The sequence below is a fragment of the Coregonus clupeaformis genome, chromosome 4 (assembly GCF_020615455.1).
Source record: "Coregonus clupeaformis isolate EN_2021a chromosome 4, ASM2061545v1, whole genome shotgun sequence".
Taxonomy (NCBI): domain Eukaryota; kingdom Metazoa; phylum Chordata; class Actinopteri; order Salmoniformes; family Salmonidae; genus Coregonus; species Coregonus clupeaformis.
In genome coordinates, this window is record NC_059195.1 from 5500313 (window position 1) to 5512595 (window position 12283).

Below are 12283 nucleotides of genomic sequence, written 5' to 3' on the forward strand. Positions count from 1 at the left end.
CACATTTTGTTATGTTACAGCCTTATTGTAAAATTGATAAAAGTTCCCCCCTCATCAATCTACACACAATACTCCAAAATATGACAAAGCAAAAACAGGTTTTTAGACATTTTTACAAATGTGTATATATATATTTTTTTTTTATAAATGTGTGTGTGTGTATGTGTATATATATATTAGGGCTGTCAAATGATTAAAATTTTTAATCAAATTAATCAGAATTTTCAGTGGATTAATCATGATTAATCACTATTTGCAATTACACCTGAATCCTAACCATTTTTTTTCTGAAATGCATACCAAAAGATAAATAACAGGACACAGATACATAATTTTCATATTATGTCTGTTTATTAACACAGCCAAATAATGGTGTTTTAAATCAAGCTGAAACATACTACACACCATAATATTTGTCTTTGTAATGTTCCATCACTTCCTCTTTGGCATTCCTCTTAACCAGGATGTACAATTTACAGTATTCAATTGAACAGAAAGCAATAAATGTAGTCAAATCATAACAGTGACCTACCACATTTTTGCACAATTTGAGTCATCTGTGGAAAAAAACATTTTCAATAAAACTTTTAAATCAAACCAAAGAACAATCTTTTACCTTTTCCTCCATTCTTTAATCCAGTTGCTCAAAAAATCCAGTTGCTAACTACTATAACATGTTGCACTGAAACTGGTCTTTTGTTTGAACATCACCTTTCAAATCTACTGAGCTTCATCATCTTTCAGCCAGTTGCTGAGGCAAACTAACTTGTTCACATTTTCTGAAAGTAAAGCTGACCTTTTCTTGTTCACAATGTGACCTGCAACTGAGAAAAGTCGTTCACAGGGAACAGTGGTTGCAGGAGTGGCTAGATATTTGTGAGCTAGTGAGGCCAGCTTCTCATGGGCTCCTGAATGAGATGCCCACCACCTCAAGGGGCAGTCCTCCAATTTAATGGTGGGCTCTGCTCTGTACCTCTGTATGGCAGGTTGGACCTCTTCATCTTCTGATTCTGAATCTGAGCCCATTTGCAGAAGGCTGATTTTCTTCCTGGGTGGCCCATCATCATGTGTCTGTGAAGACCTTCTGGGTGATTCTTGTTGCAGCATCCCTTCAAGTGTGGTCCACACCTCTTCCCTGTCTGTCTTGGGCAGGCATTTCAAGTCTTTGAAACGAGGATCCAAAACTGTAGCAATCTGGAGCCATGCATTGTTGAGCTGTTCTTGACGGGATGCTAGGTCCTCCTTGAACTTGGTCTTGAATCTCACCACATATGCAGGGTCCTCATCACAGGCTTCCATCTTGAGACGCAAGTGGCAGAGAGAAGGTAGTACCACAGAACAGGAGACATAGGCCTCTCCACCCAGGAGCTCAGTTACATACCTACGCACACAAACACACACATGCACACAGAGACAGTGTATTATTAGAACAGTGGTTATCAACATATTATTATTATTATTATTATTATTATTATCATCATCATTATTTTTTACATAGATACATGTTATTGATATTTGACTTGGTTTAATTCATTCCAGAAAATAATCAAAGCGATGTTATTTGATAAGTTACAGACTGATTTACCTGCATGGCTCTAGAAGTGTCTCCAGCCTCTGCAGTTTATCCCACTCTGGTGCGGTCGGCAAAACGAGTTTGTGCTCCTGATTGTCCAGGGCTGCGATGACAGCCTCTTTATTTCTGCTCACGCGCTTGACCATTTCCAGCGTCGAATTCCAACGTGTTGGAACATCCTGGATCAATGGCTGTTGCTTCTTTCCCAGACTGACTTGTTGTGCTTGAAGCTCCGCAGCATTTGCTGGGCTGTGCGTAAAATGGCCGACAACTTTGCGAGCCTTGGCCAAAGCATTTACAAAGCAGCTGTCAGCAAGACTCACTGTGACACTTCTCTGCACCATGTGAGCGACACAGTTCATGTGTTCATAGCGTGTAAGTCGAATTGCGGCAACCATGTTGCGTGCACTGTCAGTCCCAATGGTTGTAGTCTTGCCCTCGATGTCCCACTCACGTGCAACAGACAGGAACTGTTCTTTACAAGCCTCCGCAAAATGACGCTCCTCAGTTTTTAATATAGTCAGCGCAAAAGACTTCAGTTCCCACGTGTCACTGATTAAATGTGCAGTTACTCCGAGGTAATTGTTGTTACTCACTGATGTCCAATGGTCTCCTGTCAGGGCGATATGATTTACTTGAGCCAAGACCTCTTTCCTTTTTTCTTTTCGTTTTCATAGAGCTCGTGGATTTTCTTCATAACTGTGGCTCTTGACGGTGGCTTATAGAATGAGTCTTGAGACGCCACTTGCAAAACATCAAGGAAACCTGAGTCTTCTACAATGCTAATGGGTCTACAATCCTTTGCAATCCATTTTGCTATTGTGTTGGTCAAATTATCTGAGGTTGATTTTGTTAATTGCCTGCAAACATTCAGCGTGGTCTGGCGCAAACCACTTGCTGAATCTGACGGCCCAGCAAACGCATGTTTGGCGTTGACATGGTACTTCAAGCTTGAACAGCTCCGGTGAAATTGAAACTCCTTCTTACAAATCTTGCAAATAACCTTGTACTTGTTAACTGTACCATCATCATTCTTTTTATATTTGAATCCGTCAATAGGCCCACTTTGCTCACCTTGCTCCATCTCGCCTCTAGCTCCCAACCACTTTCCTGACCTGAATAATTTGTCACACTGCGCATGCGTGAAATGCGTTAAAAAAATTGACGTAATTAACAGCAAACAACTAATTAACGTCGTTAACGCGCTATTTTTGACAGCCCTAATATATATATATATATATATATATACACACACACACAGTGGGGAAAAAAGTATTTAGTCAGCCACCAATTGTGCAAGTTCTCCCACTTAAAAAGATGAGAGAGGCCTGTCATTTTCATCATAGGTACACGTCAACTATGACAGACAAAATGAGGGAAAAAAATCCAGGAAAATCACATTGTAGGATTTTTAATGAATTTATTTGCAAATGATGGTGGAAAATAAGTATTTGGTCAATAACAATTGGTCAATACTTTGTTATATACCATTTGTTGGCAATGACACAGGTCAAACGTTTTCTGTAAGTCTTCACAAGGTTTTCACACACTGTTGCTGGTATTTTGGCCCATTCCTCCATGCAGATCTCCTCTAGAGCAGTGATGTTTTGGGACTGTCGCTGGGCAACACGCACTTTCAACTCCCTCCAAAGATTTTCTATGGGGTTGAGATCTGGAGACTGGCTAGGCCACTCCAGGACCTTGAAATGCTTCTTACGAAGCCACTCCTTCGTTGCCCGGGCGGTGTGTTTGGGATCATTGTCATGCTGAAAGACCCAGCCACGTTTCATCTTCAATGCCCTTGCTGATGGAAGGAGGTTTTCATTCAAAATCTCATGATACATGGCCCCATTCATTCTTTCCTTTACACGGATCAGTCGTCCTGGTCCCTTTGGAGAAAAACAGCCCCAAAGCATGATGTTTCCACCCCCATGCTTCACAGTAGGTATGATGTTCTTTGGATGCAACTCAGCATTCTTTGTCCTCCAAACACGACGAGTTGAGTTTTTACCAAAAAGTTATATTTTGGTTTCATCTGACCATATGACATTCTCCCAATCCTCTTCTGGATCATCCAAATGCACTCTAGCAAACTTCAGACGGGCCTGGACATGTACTGGCTTAAGCAGGGGGACACGTCTGGCACTGCAGGATTTGAGTCCCTGGCGGCGTAGTGTGTTACTGATGGTAGGCTTTGTTACTTTGGTCCCAGCTCTCTGCAGGTCATTCACTAGGTCCCCCTGTGTGGTTCTGGGATTTTTGCTCACCGTTCTTGTGATCATTTTGACCCCACGGGGTGAGATCTTGCGTGGAGCCCCAGATCGAGGGAGATTATCAGTGGTCTTGTATGTCTTCCATTTCCTAATAATTGCTCCCACAGTTGATTTCTTCAAACCAAGCTGCTTACCTATTGCAGATTCAGTCTTCCCAGCCTGGTGCAGGTCTACAATTTTGTTTCTGGTGTCCTTTGACAGCTCTTTGGTCTTGGCCATAGTGGAGTTTGGAGTGTGACTGTTTGAGGTTGTGGACAGGTGTCTTTTATACTGATAACAAGTTCAAACAGGTGCCATTAATACAGGTAACGAGTGGAGGACAGAGGAGCCTCTTAAAGAAGAAGTTACAGGTCTGTGAGAGCCAGAAATCTTGCTTGTTTGTAGGTGACCAAATACTTATTTGCCACCATAATTTGCAAATAAATTCATTAAAAATCCTACAATGTGATTTTCTGGATTTTTTTTCTTCTCTATTTGTCTCTCATAGTTGACGTGTACCTATGATGAAAATGACAGGCCTCTCTCATCTTTTTAAGTGGGAGAACTTGCACAATTGGTGGCTGACTAAATACTTTTTTCCCCCACTGTATATACACAGTGAGGGAAAAAAGTATTTGATCCCCTGCTGATTTTGTACGTTTGCCCACTGACAAAGAAAGGATCAGTCTATCATTTTAATGGTAGGTTTATTTGAACAGTGAGGGACAGAATTACAACAAAAAAATGCAGAAGAACGCATGTAAACATTTTTATAAATTGATTTGCGTTTTAAGATTTCTGGCTCCCAGGTGTCTTTTATACAGGTAACGAGCTGAGATTAGGAGCATACTCTTAAAGGGAGTGCTCCTAATCTCAGTTTGTTACCTGCATAAAAGACACCTGTCCACAGAAGCAATCAATCAATCAGATTCCAAACTCTCCACCATGGCCAAGACCAAAGAGCTCTCCAAGGATGTCAGGGACAAGATTGTAGACCTACACAAGGCTGGAATGGGCTTCAAGACCATCGCCAAGCAGCTTGGTGAGAAGGTGACAACAGTTGGTGCGATTATTCGCAAATGGAAGAAACACAAAATAACTGTAAATCTCCCTCGGCCTGGGGCTCCATGCAAGATCTCACCTCGTGGAGTTGCAATGATCATGAGAACGGTGAGGAATCAGCCCAGAACTACACGGGAGGATCTTGTCAATGATCTCAAGGCAGCTGGGAACATAGTCACCAAGAAAACAATTGGTAACACACTACGCCGTGAAGGACTGAAATCCTGCAGCGCCCGCAAGGTCCCCCTGCTCAAGAAAGCACATATACAGGCCCGTCTGAAGTTTGCCAATGAACATCTGAATGATTCAGAGGAGAACTGGGTGAAAGTGTTGTGGTCAGATGAGACCAAAATCGAGTTCTTTGGCATCAACTCAACTCGCCGTGTTTGGAGGAGGAGGAATGCTGCCTATGACCCCAAGAACACCATCCCCACTGTCAAACATGGAGGTGGAAACATTATGCTTTGGGGGTGTTTTTCTGCTAAGGGGACAGGACAACTTCATTGCATCAAAGGGACGATGGACGGGGCCATGTACTGTCAAATATTGGGTGAGAACCTCCTTCCCTCAGCCAGGGCATTGAAAATGGGTCGTGGATGGGTATTCCAGCATGACAATGACCCAAAACACACGGCCAAGGCAACAAAGGAGTGGCTCAAGAAGCAGCACATTAAGGTCCTGGAGTGGCCTAGCCAGTCTCCAGACCTTAATCCCATAGAAAATCTGTGGAGGGAGCTGAAGGATCTGCAAAGAGGAGTGGGACAAAATCCCTCCTGAGATCTGTGTAAACCTGGTGGCCAACTATAAGAAACGTCTGACCTCTGTGATTGCCAACAAGGGTTTTGCCACCAAGTACTAAGTCATGTTTTGCAGAGGGGTCAAATACTTATTTCCCTCATTAAAATGCAAATCAATTTATAACATTTTTGACATGCGTTTTTCTGGATTTGTTTGTTGTTATTCTATTTCTCACTGTTCAAATAAACCTACCATTAAAAGTATAGACTGATCATGTCTTTGTCAGTGGGCAAACGTACAAAATCAGCAGGGGATCAAAACTTTTTTCCCTCACTGTATATACATACATACAGATGAAGTTGGAAGTTTACATGGAGTCATTAAAACTCGTTTTCAACCACTCCACACATTTCTTGTTAACAAACTATAGTTTTGGCAAGTAGGTTAGGACATCTACTTTGTGCATGACACAAGTAATCTTTCCAACAATTGTTTACAGACAGATTTTTTTCACTTAATTCACTTTACCACAATTCCAGTGGGTCAGAAGTTTACATACACTAAGTTGACTGTGCCTTTAAACAGCTTGAAAAATTCCAGAAAAGGATGTCATGGCTTTAGAAGTTTCTGATAGGATAATTGACAACATTTGAGTCAATTGGAGGTGTACCTTTGGATGTACAGTGGGGAGAACAAGTATTTGATACACTGCCGATTTTGCAGTTTTCCTACATACAAAGCATGTAGAGGTCTGTAATTTTTATCATAGGTACACTTCAACTGTGAGAGACGGAATCTAAAACAAAAATCCAGAAAATCACATTGTATGATTTTTAAGTAATTAATTTGCATTTTATTGCATGACATAAGTATTTGATACATTAGAAAAGCAGAACTTCATATTTGGTACAGAAACCTTTTTTTGCAATTACAGAGATCATACGTTTCCTGTAGGTCTTGACCAGGTTTGCACACACTGCAGCAGGGATTTTGACCCACTCCTCCATACAGACCTTCTCCAGATCCTTCAGGTTTCGGGGCTGTCGCTGGGAAATACGGACTTTCAGCTCCCTCCAAAGATTTTCTATTAGGTTCAGGTCTGGAGACTGGCTAGGCCACTCCAGGACCTTGAGATGCTTCTTACGGAGTCACTCCTTAGTTGCCCTGGCTGTGTGTTTCGGGTTGTTGTCATGCTGGAAGACCCATCTTCAATGCTCTTACTGAGGGAAGATTTCGCGATACATGGCCCCATCCATCCTCCCCTCAATACGGTGCAGTCGTCCTGTCCCCTTTGCAGAAAAGCATCCCCAAAGAATGATGTTTCCACCTCCATGCTTCACGGTTGGGATGGTGTTATTGGGGTTGTACTCATCCTTCTTCTTCCTCCAAACACGGCGAGTGGAGTTTAGACCAAAAAGCTCTATTTTTGTCTCGTCAGACCACATGACCTTCTTCCATTCCTCCTCTGGATCATCCAGATGGTCATTGGCAAACTTCAGACGGGCCTGGACATGCGCTGGCTTGAGCAGGGGGACCTTGCGTGCGCTGCAGGATTTTAATCCATGAGGGTGTAGTGTGTTACTAATGGTTTTCTTTGAGACTGTGGTCCCAGCTCTCTTCAGGTCATTGACCAGGTCCTGCCGTGTAGTTCTGGGCTGATCCCTCACCTTCCTCATGATCATTGATGCCCCACGAGGTGAGATCTTGCATGGAGCCACAGACTGAGGGTGATTGACCGTCATCTTGAACTTCTTCCATTTTCTAATAATTGCGGCAACAGTTGTTGCCTTCTCACCAAGCTGCTTGCCTATTGTCCTGTAGCCCATCCCAGCCTTGTGCAGGTCTACAATTTTATCCCTGATGTCCTTACACAGCTCTCTAGTCTTGGCCATTGTGGAGAGGTTGGAGTCTGTTTGATTGAGTGTGTGGACAGGTGTCTTTTATACAGGTAACGAGTTCAAACAGGTGCAGTTAATACAGGTAATGAGTGGAGAACAGGAGGGCTTTTTAAAGAAAAACTAACAGGTCTGTGAGAGCCGGAATTCTTACTGCTTGGTAGGTGATCAAATACTTATGTCATGCAATAAAATGCAAATTAATTACTTAAAAATCATACAATGTGATTTTCTGGATTTTTGTTTTAGATTCCGTCCATCACAGTTGAAGTGTATCTATGATAAAAATTACAGACCTCTACATGCTTTGTAAGTAGGAAAACCTGCAAAATCGGCAGTGTATCAAATACTTGTTCTCCCCACTGTATTTCAAGGCCTACCTTCAAACTCAGTGCCTCTTTGCTTGACATCATGGGAAAATCAAAAGAAATCAACCAAGGCCTCAGAAAAAACATTAGAGACCTCCACAAGTCTTGTTCATCCTTGGGAGCAATTTCCAAACGCCTGAAGGTACCACGTTCATCTGTACAAACAATAGTACGCAAGTATAAACACCATGGGACCACGCAGCCGTCATACCGCTCAGTAAGGAGACGCGTTCTTTAATTTAATTTAATTTTAATATGCCATTTAGCAGACGCTTTTATCCAAAGCGACTTACAGTCATGCGTGCATACTTTTTTTTTTTTGTGTATGGGTGGTCCCGGGGATCGAACCCACTACCTTGGCGTTACAAGCGCCGTGCTCTACCAGCTGAGATGAACGTACTTTGGTGCGAAAAGTGCAAATCAATCCCAGAACAACAGCAAAGGACCTTGTGAAGATGCTGGAGGAAACAGGTACAAAATAATCTATATCCACAGTAAAACAAGTCCTATATCGTCATGACCTGAAAGGCCGCTCGGCAAGGAAGAAGCCACTGCTCCAAAACCGCCATAAGAAAGCAAGACTACGGTTTGCAACTGCACATGGGGACAAAGATTGTACTTTTTGGAGCAATGTCCTCTGGTCTGATGAAACAAAAATATAACTGTTTGGCCATAATGACCATCATTATGTTTGGAGGAAAAAGGGGGACGCTTGCAAGTCAAAGAACACCATCCCAACCGTGAAGCACGGGGGTTGTAGCATCATGCTGTGGGGGTGCTTTGCTGCAGGAGGGCCTGGTGCACTTCACAAAATAGATGGCATCATGAGAAAGGAAAATTATGTGGATATATTGAAGCAACATCTCAAGACATCAGTCAGGAAGTTAAAGCTTGGTCGCAAATGGGTCTTCCAAATGGAAAATGACCCCAAGCATACTTCCAAAGTTGTGGCAAAATGGCTTAAGGACAACAAAGTCAAGGTATTGGAGTGGCCATCACAAAGCCCTGACCTCAATCCTATAGAACATTTGTGGGCAGATCTGAAAAAGCATGTGCGAGCAAGGAGGCCTACAAACCTGACTCAGTTACACCAGCTCTGTCAGGAGTAATGGGCCAAAATTTCACCCAACTTATTGTGGGAAGCTTGTGGAAGGCTACCTGAAACGTTTGATCTAAGTTAAACAATTTAAAGGCAATCCTACCAAATACTAATTGAATGTATGTAAACTTCTGACCCACTGGGAATGTGATGAAAGAAATAAAAGCTGAAATAAATCATTCTCTCTACTATTATTCTGACATTTCACATTCTTAAAATAAAGTGGTGATCCTAACTGACCTAAGACAGGGAATTTTTACTAGCATTAAATGTCAGGGATTGTGAAAAACTGAGTTTAAATGTATTTAGCTAAGGTGTATGTAAACTTCTGACTCAAGCTCCTCTCAAGCTCTGTCAGGTTGGATGGGGAGCGTCGCTGCACAGCTATTTCCAGGTCTCTTCAGAGATGTTCGATCGGGTTCAAGACGGGCTCTGGCTGGGCCACTCAAGAACATTCTGAGACTTGTCCCGAAGCCACTCCTGTGTTGTCTTGGCTGTGTGCTTTGGGTCGTTGTCCTGTTGGAAGGTGAACCTTCGCCTCAGTCTGAGGTCCTTGGTCACTTCCCTGACCAAGCTCTAGGAAGAGTCTTGGTGGTTCCAAACTTCTTCCATTTAAGAATGATGGAGGCCACTGTGTTCTTGGGGACCTTCAATGCTGCAGATTTTTTTTGGTACCTTTCCCCAGATCTGTGCCTCGACACAATCCTGTCTCTGAGCTTTATGGACAATTCCTTCGACCTCATGGCTTGGTTTTTCGCTCTGACATTCACTGTCAACTGTGGGACCTTATGTAGACTGGTGTGTGCCTTTCCAAATCATGTCCAATCAATTTATTTTACCACAGGTTGACTCCAATCAAGTTGTAGAAACATCTCAAGAATGATCAATGGAAACAGGATGCACCTGAGCTCAATTTCGATTCTCACAGCAACGGGTCTGAATTCTTAAATAAGGTATATCTGTTTTTAAAGAATTATACATTTGCAAACATTTCTAAAAAACGGTTCTTACTTTGTCATTATGGGATATTGCGTCTAGATTGATGAGGGAGAAAAAAACAATTTAATCCATTTTGGAATAAGGCTGTAACGTAACGAAATGTGGAAAAAGTCAAGGGGTCTGAATAATTCTGAATGCACTGTATTAATGCCCTGCTTAGGGTCAGGATTTTGATTGTAAACTACACTGAACAAAAATATAAACGCAACATGTTGTGTTTCATGTTTCATGAGCTGAAATAAAAGATCCCAGAAATGTTCCATATGCACTAAAATGTGTTTACATCCCTGTTAGTGAGCATTTCTCCTTTGCCAAGATAATCCATCCACCTGACAGGTGTGGCATATCAAGAAGCTGATTAAACAGCATGATCATTACACAGGTGCATCTTGTGCTGGGGACAATAAAAGGCCACTCTAAAATGTGCAGTTTTATCACACAACACAATGCCACAGATGTCTTAAGTTTTGAGGGAGCGTGCAATTGGCATGCTGACTGCAGTAATGTCCACCAGAGCTGTTGCCAGAGAATTGAATGTTCATTTCTCTACCATAAGCCGCCTCCGTTGTTTTAGAGAATTTGTCAGTACATCCAACTGGCCTCACAACCGCTGACCAAGTGTATGACGTCGTGTGGGTTAGCGGCTTGCTGACTTCAGCGTTGTGAACAGAGTGCCTCATGGTGGCGGTGGGGTTATGGTATGGGCAGTCATCAGCTATGGACAACGAACACAATTGCATTTTATCGATGGCAATTTGAATGCACAGAAATACCTGGAAAAGATCCTGAGGCCCATCTGTGAGCAACAGATGCATATCTGTATTCCCAGTCATGTGAAATCCATAGATTAGGGCCTAATGAATTCATTTAATTTGACAGATTTCCTCATATGAACTGTAACTCAGTAATATCTTTGAAATTGTTGCATGTTGCATTAATATTTTTGTTCAGTATATATTAAGTGGCACACTGTATAAGGCTACTTAGGCTAAAAACAACTTCTCCAACAACTTTTTCATATTAATTCATATAATGAGCCACATATTGTTTTAATAATAATAATATGCCATTTAGCATACCTACAGTATAACCAATTTGGTTCTATACGAGAATGCATACCCACTAAATACATTCAGGCAACAAACTCAATAGTATTTATCTAACACAAACTATATGCAATCGCATTAGGCTTGTCTAACAGTCCTCTCTAATACTCATTTACCAGTTTACCAATATAATAATTGGCTGTGGGACGAGTCGGTCAACCTCCAAGAAGCTTCTGAATCCTCTATCCACCCGCCCCTTGACCTGTCTGGATTTCCCCCCTTCCTCCTTTAAGGAAGAGGGATCCCAATCATCCCTGTCAGGTGAAAATATGAGAGGAGGGAGAAAGCAGAGAAAGCAATCCATGCAGGGATCCCTTTAGCTATCGATCACGAGGCCAACATGCACTTCATTACCAGCGTCAGGGTCTTAATCCCCCTGGGGTGCTGCATGCTTTCCCACTTTCCACAACTAAGCAGACATTCAATGATATCACCCCCCCTCCTCATCTTTTCCCCCACATCATGCTGCTTCGTGCTTGTTTAGTTCAGCCTGAAGTGGTCGTTCATTATAAGGGGGTGAAAGTGCTACGTACAGGGGAATTCCCTCGGTTTTAACACTGTGGGAGGTTTCAATTTCTTGTCCTTTGTGTTAGAGGTTGTAGAGAATGTATTTTAGGCACTACATTTACGAATTAAAGGATAATTGTCTGAGTTTGAAGTATCTGTTGAGGTTATGGTATGGGGCAAAACAGACATTATACATGGAACAAGAGTTGTGATAAGGCTGCAATGTGGAGCGTAGATATGTGCTGTTCAGTAAACATCTGACCATAACATTAGTTTTCATTGGGGTCAACCATTTTCAAGGTTGTACAATAATCAAACATTTTGTCAGTCACTGTCACGTCTTTATAGACCACAACACACACGCACACACACATGCACACACACTCATTTAGAACCACACACAAACTGAGTGGACTGACGAAGCTTCTTTGTTCCCCGGCCGGCTCAGATGAGACCAGCCCGTCTAATGTGTGGGACTGTAAGAATCGTGGGGTGAATGGGACACAGAGGGGCCAGATCGTCTGGAGGCTGGAGCCTGGGCCTTACTTCATGGACGGTGAGTGGGAGGAGAGAAGACGAGAGGAGAGGAAAGGAAGGGAAGGAGGGAGTGAAGGAAAGAAAGAAAGCATCAATATGATCAAGTATGATGTGGAAATGAAGTTTCAAAGGGTCTTTGAGCAATAA

At 42.4% G+C, this 12283-nt stretch overlaps 2 protein-coding genes across 4 annotated transcripts in view; one reads left to right on the forward strand and one right to left on the reverse strand.

The window, feature by feature from the left end:
- Window positions 1-12283, forward strand: part of LOC121550592 (E3 ubiquitin-protein ligase HECW2) — a 67507-nt gene that overhangs the window by 15607 nt on the left and 39617 nt on the right. For all 3 annotated transcript variants that reach the window (XM_041862929.2, XM_041862920.2, XM_041862936.2), the window contains exon 3: window positions 12048-12155. In XM_041862929.2, coding sequence (XP_041718863.2) covers window positions 12048-12155 — 108 coding nt within the window. The remainder of the gene's footprint in view (window positions 1-12047; window positions 12156-12283) is intronic.
- On the reverse strand, window positions 712-1821 carry LOC121573033 (zinc finger BED domain-containing protein 4-like). Its single transcript, XM_041885071.2, has 2 exons — window positions 1586-1821; window positions 712-1381 (listed from the first exon to the last, which is right to left on the reverse strand). The coding sequence occupies exons 1-2, from the start codon at window positions 1717-1719 to the stop codon at window positions 721-723; spliced, it is 795 nt and encodes a 264-aa protein (XP_041741005.2). The 5' UTR covers window positions 1720-1821; the 3' UTR covers window positions 712-720.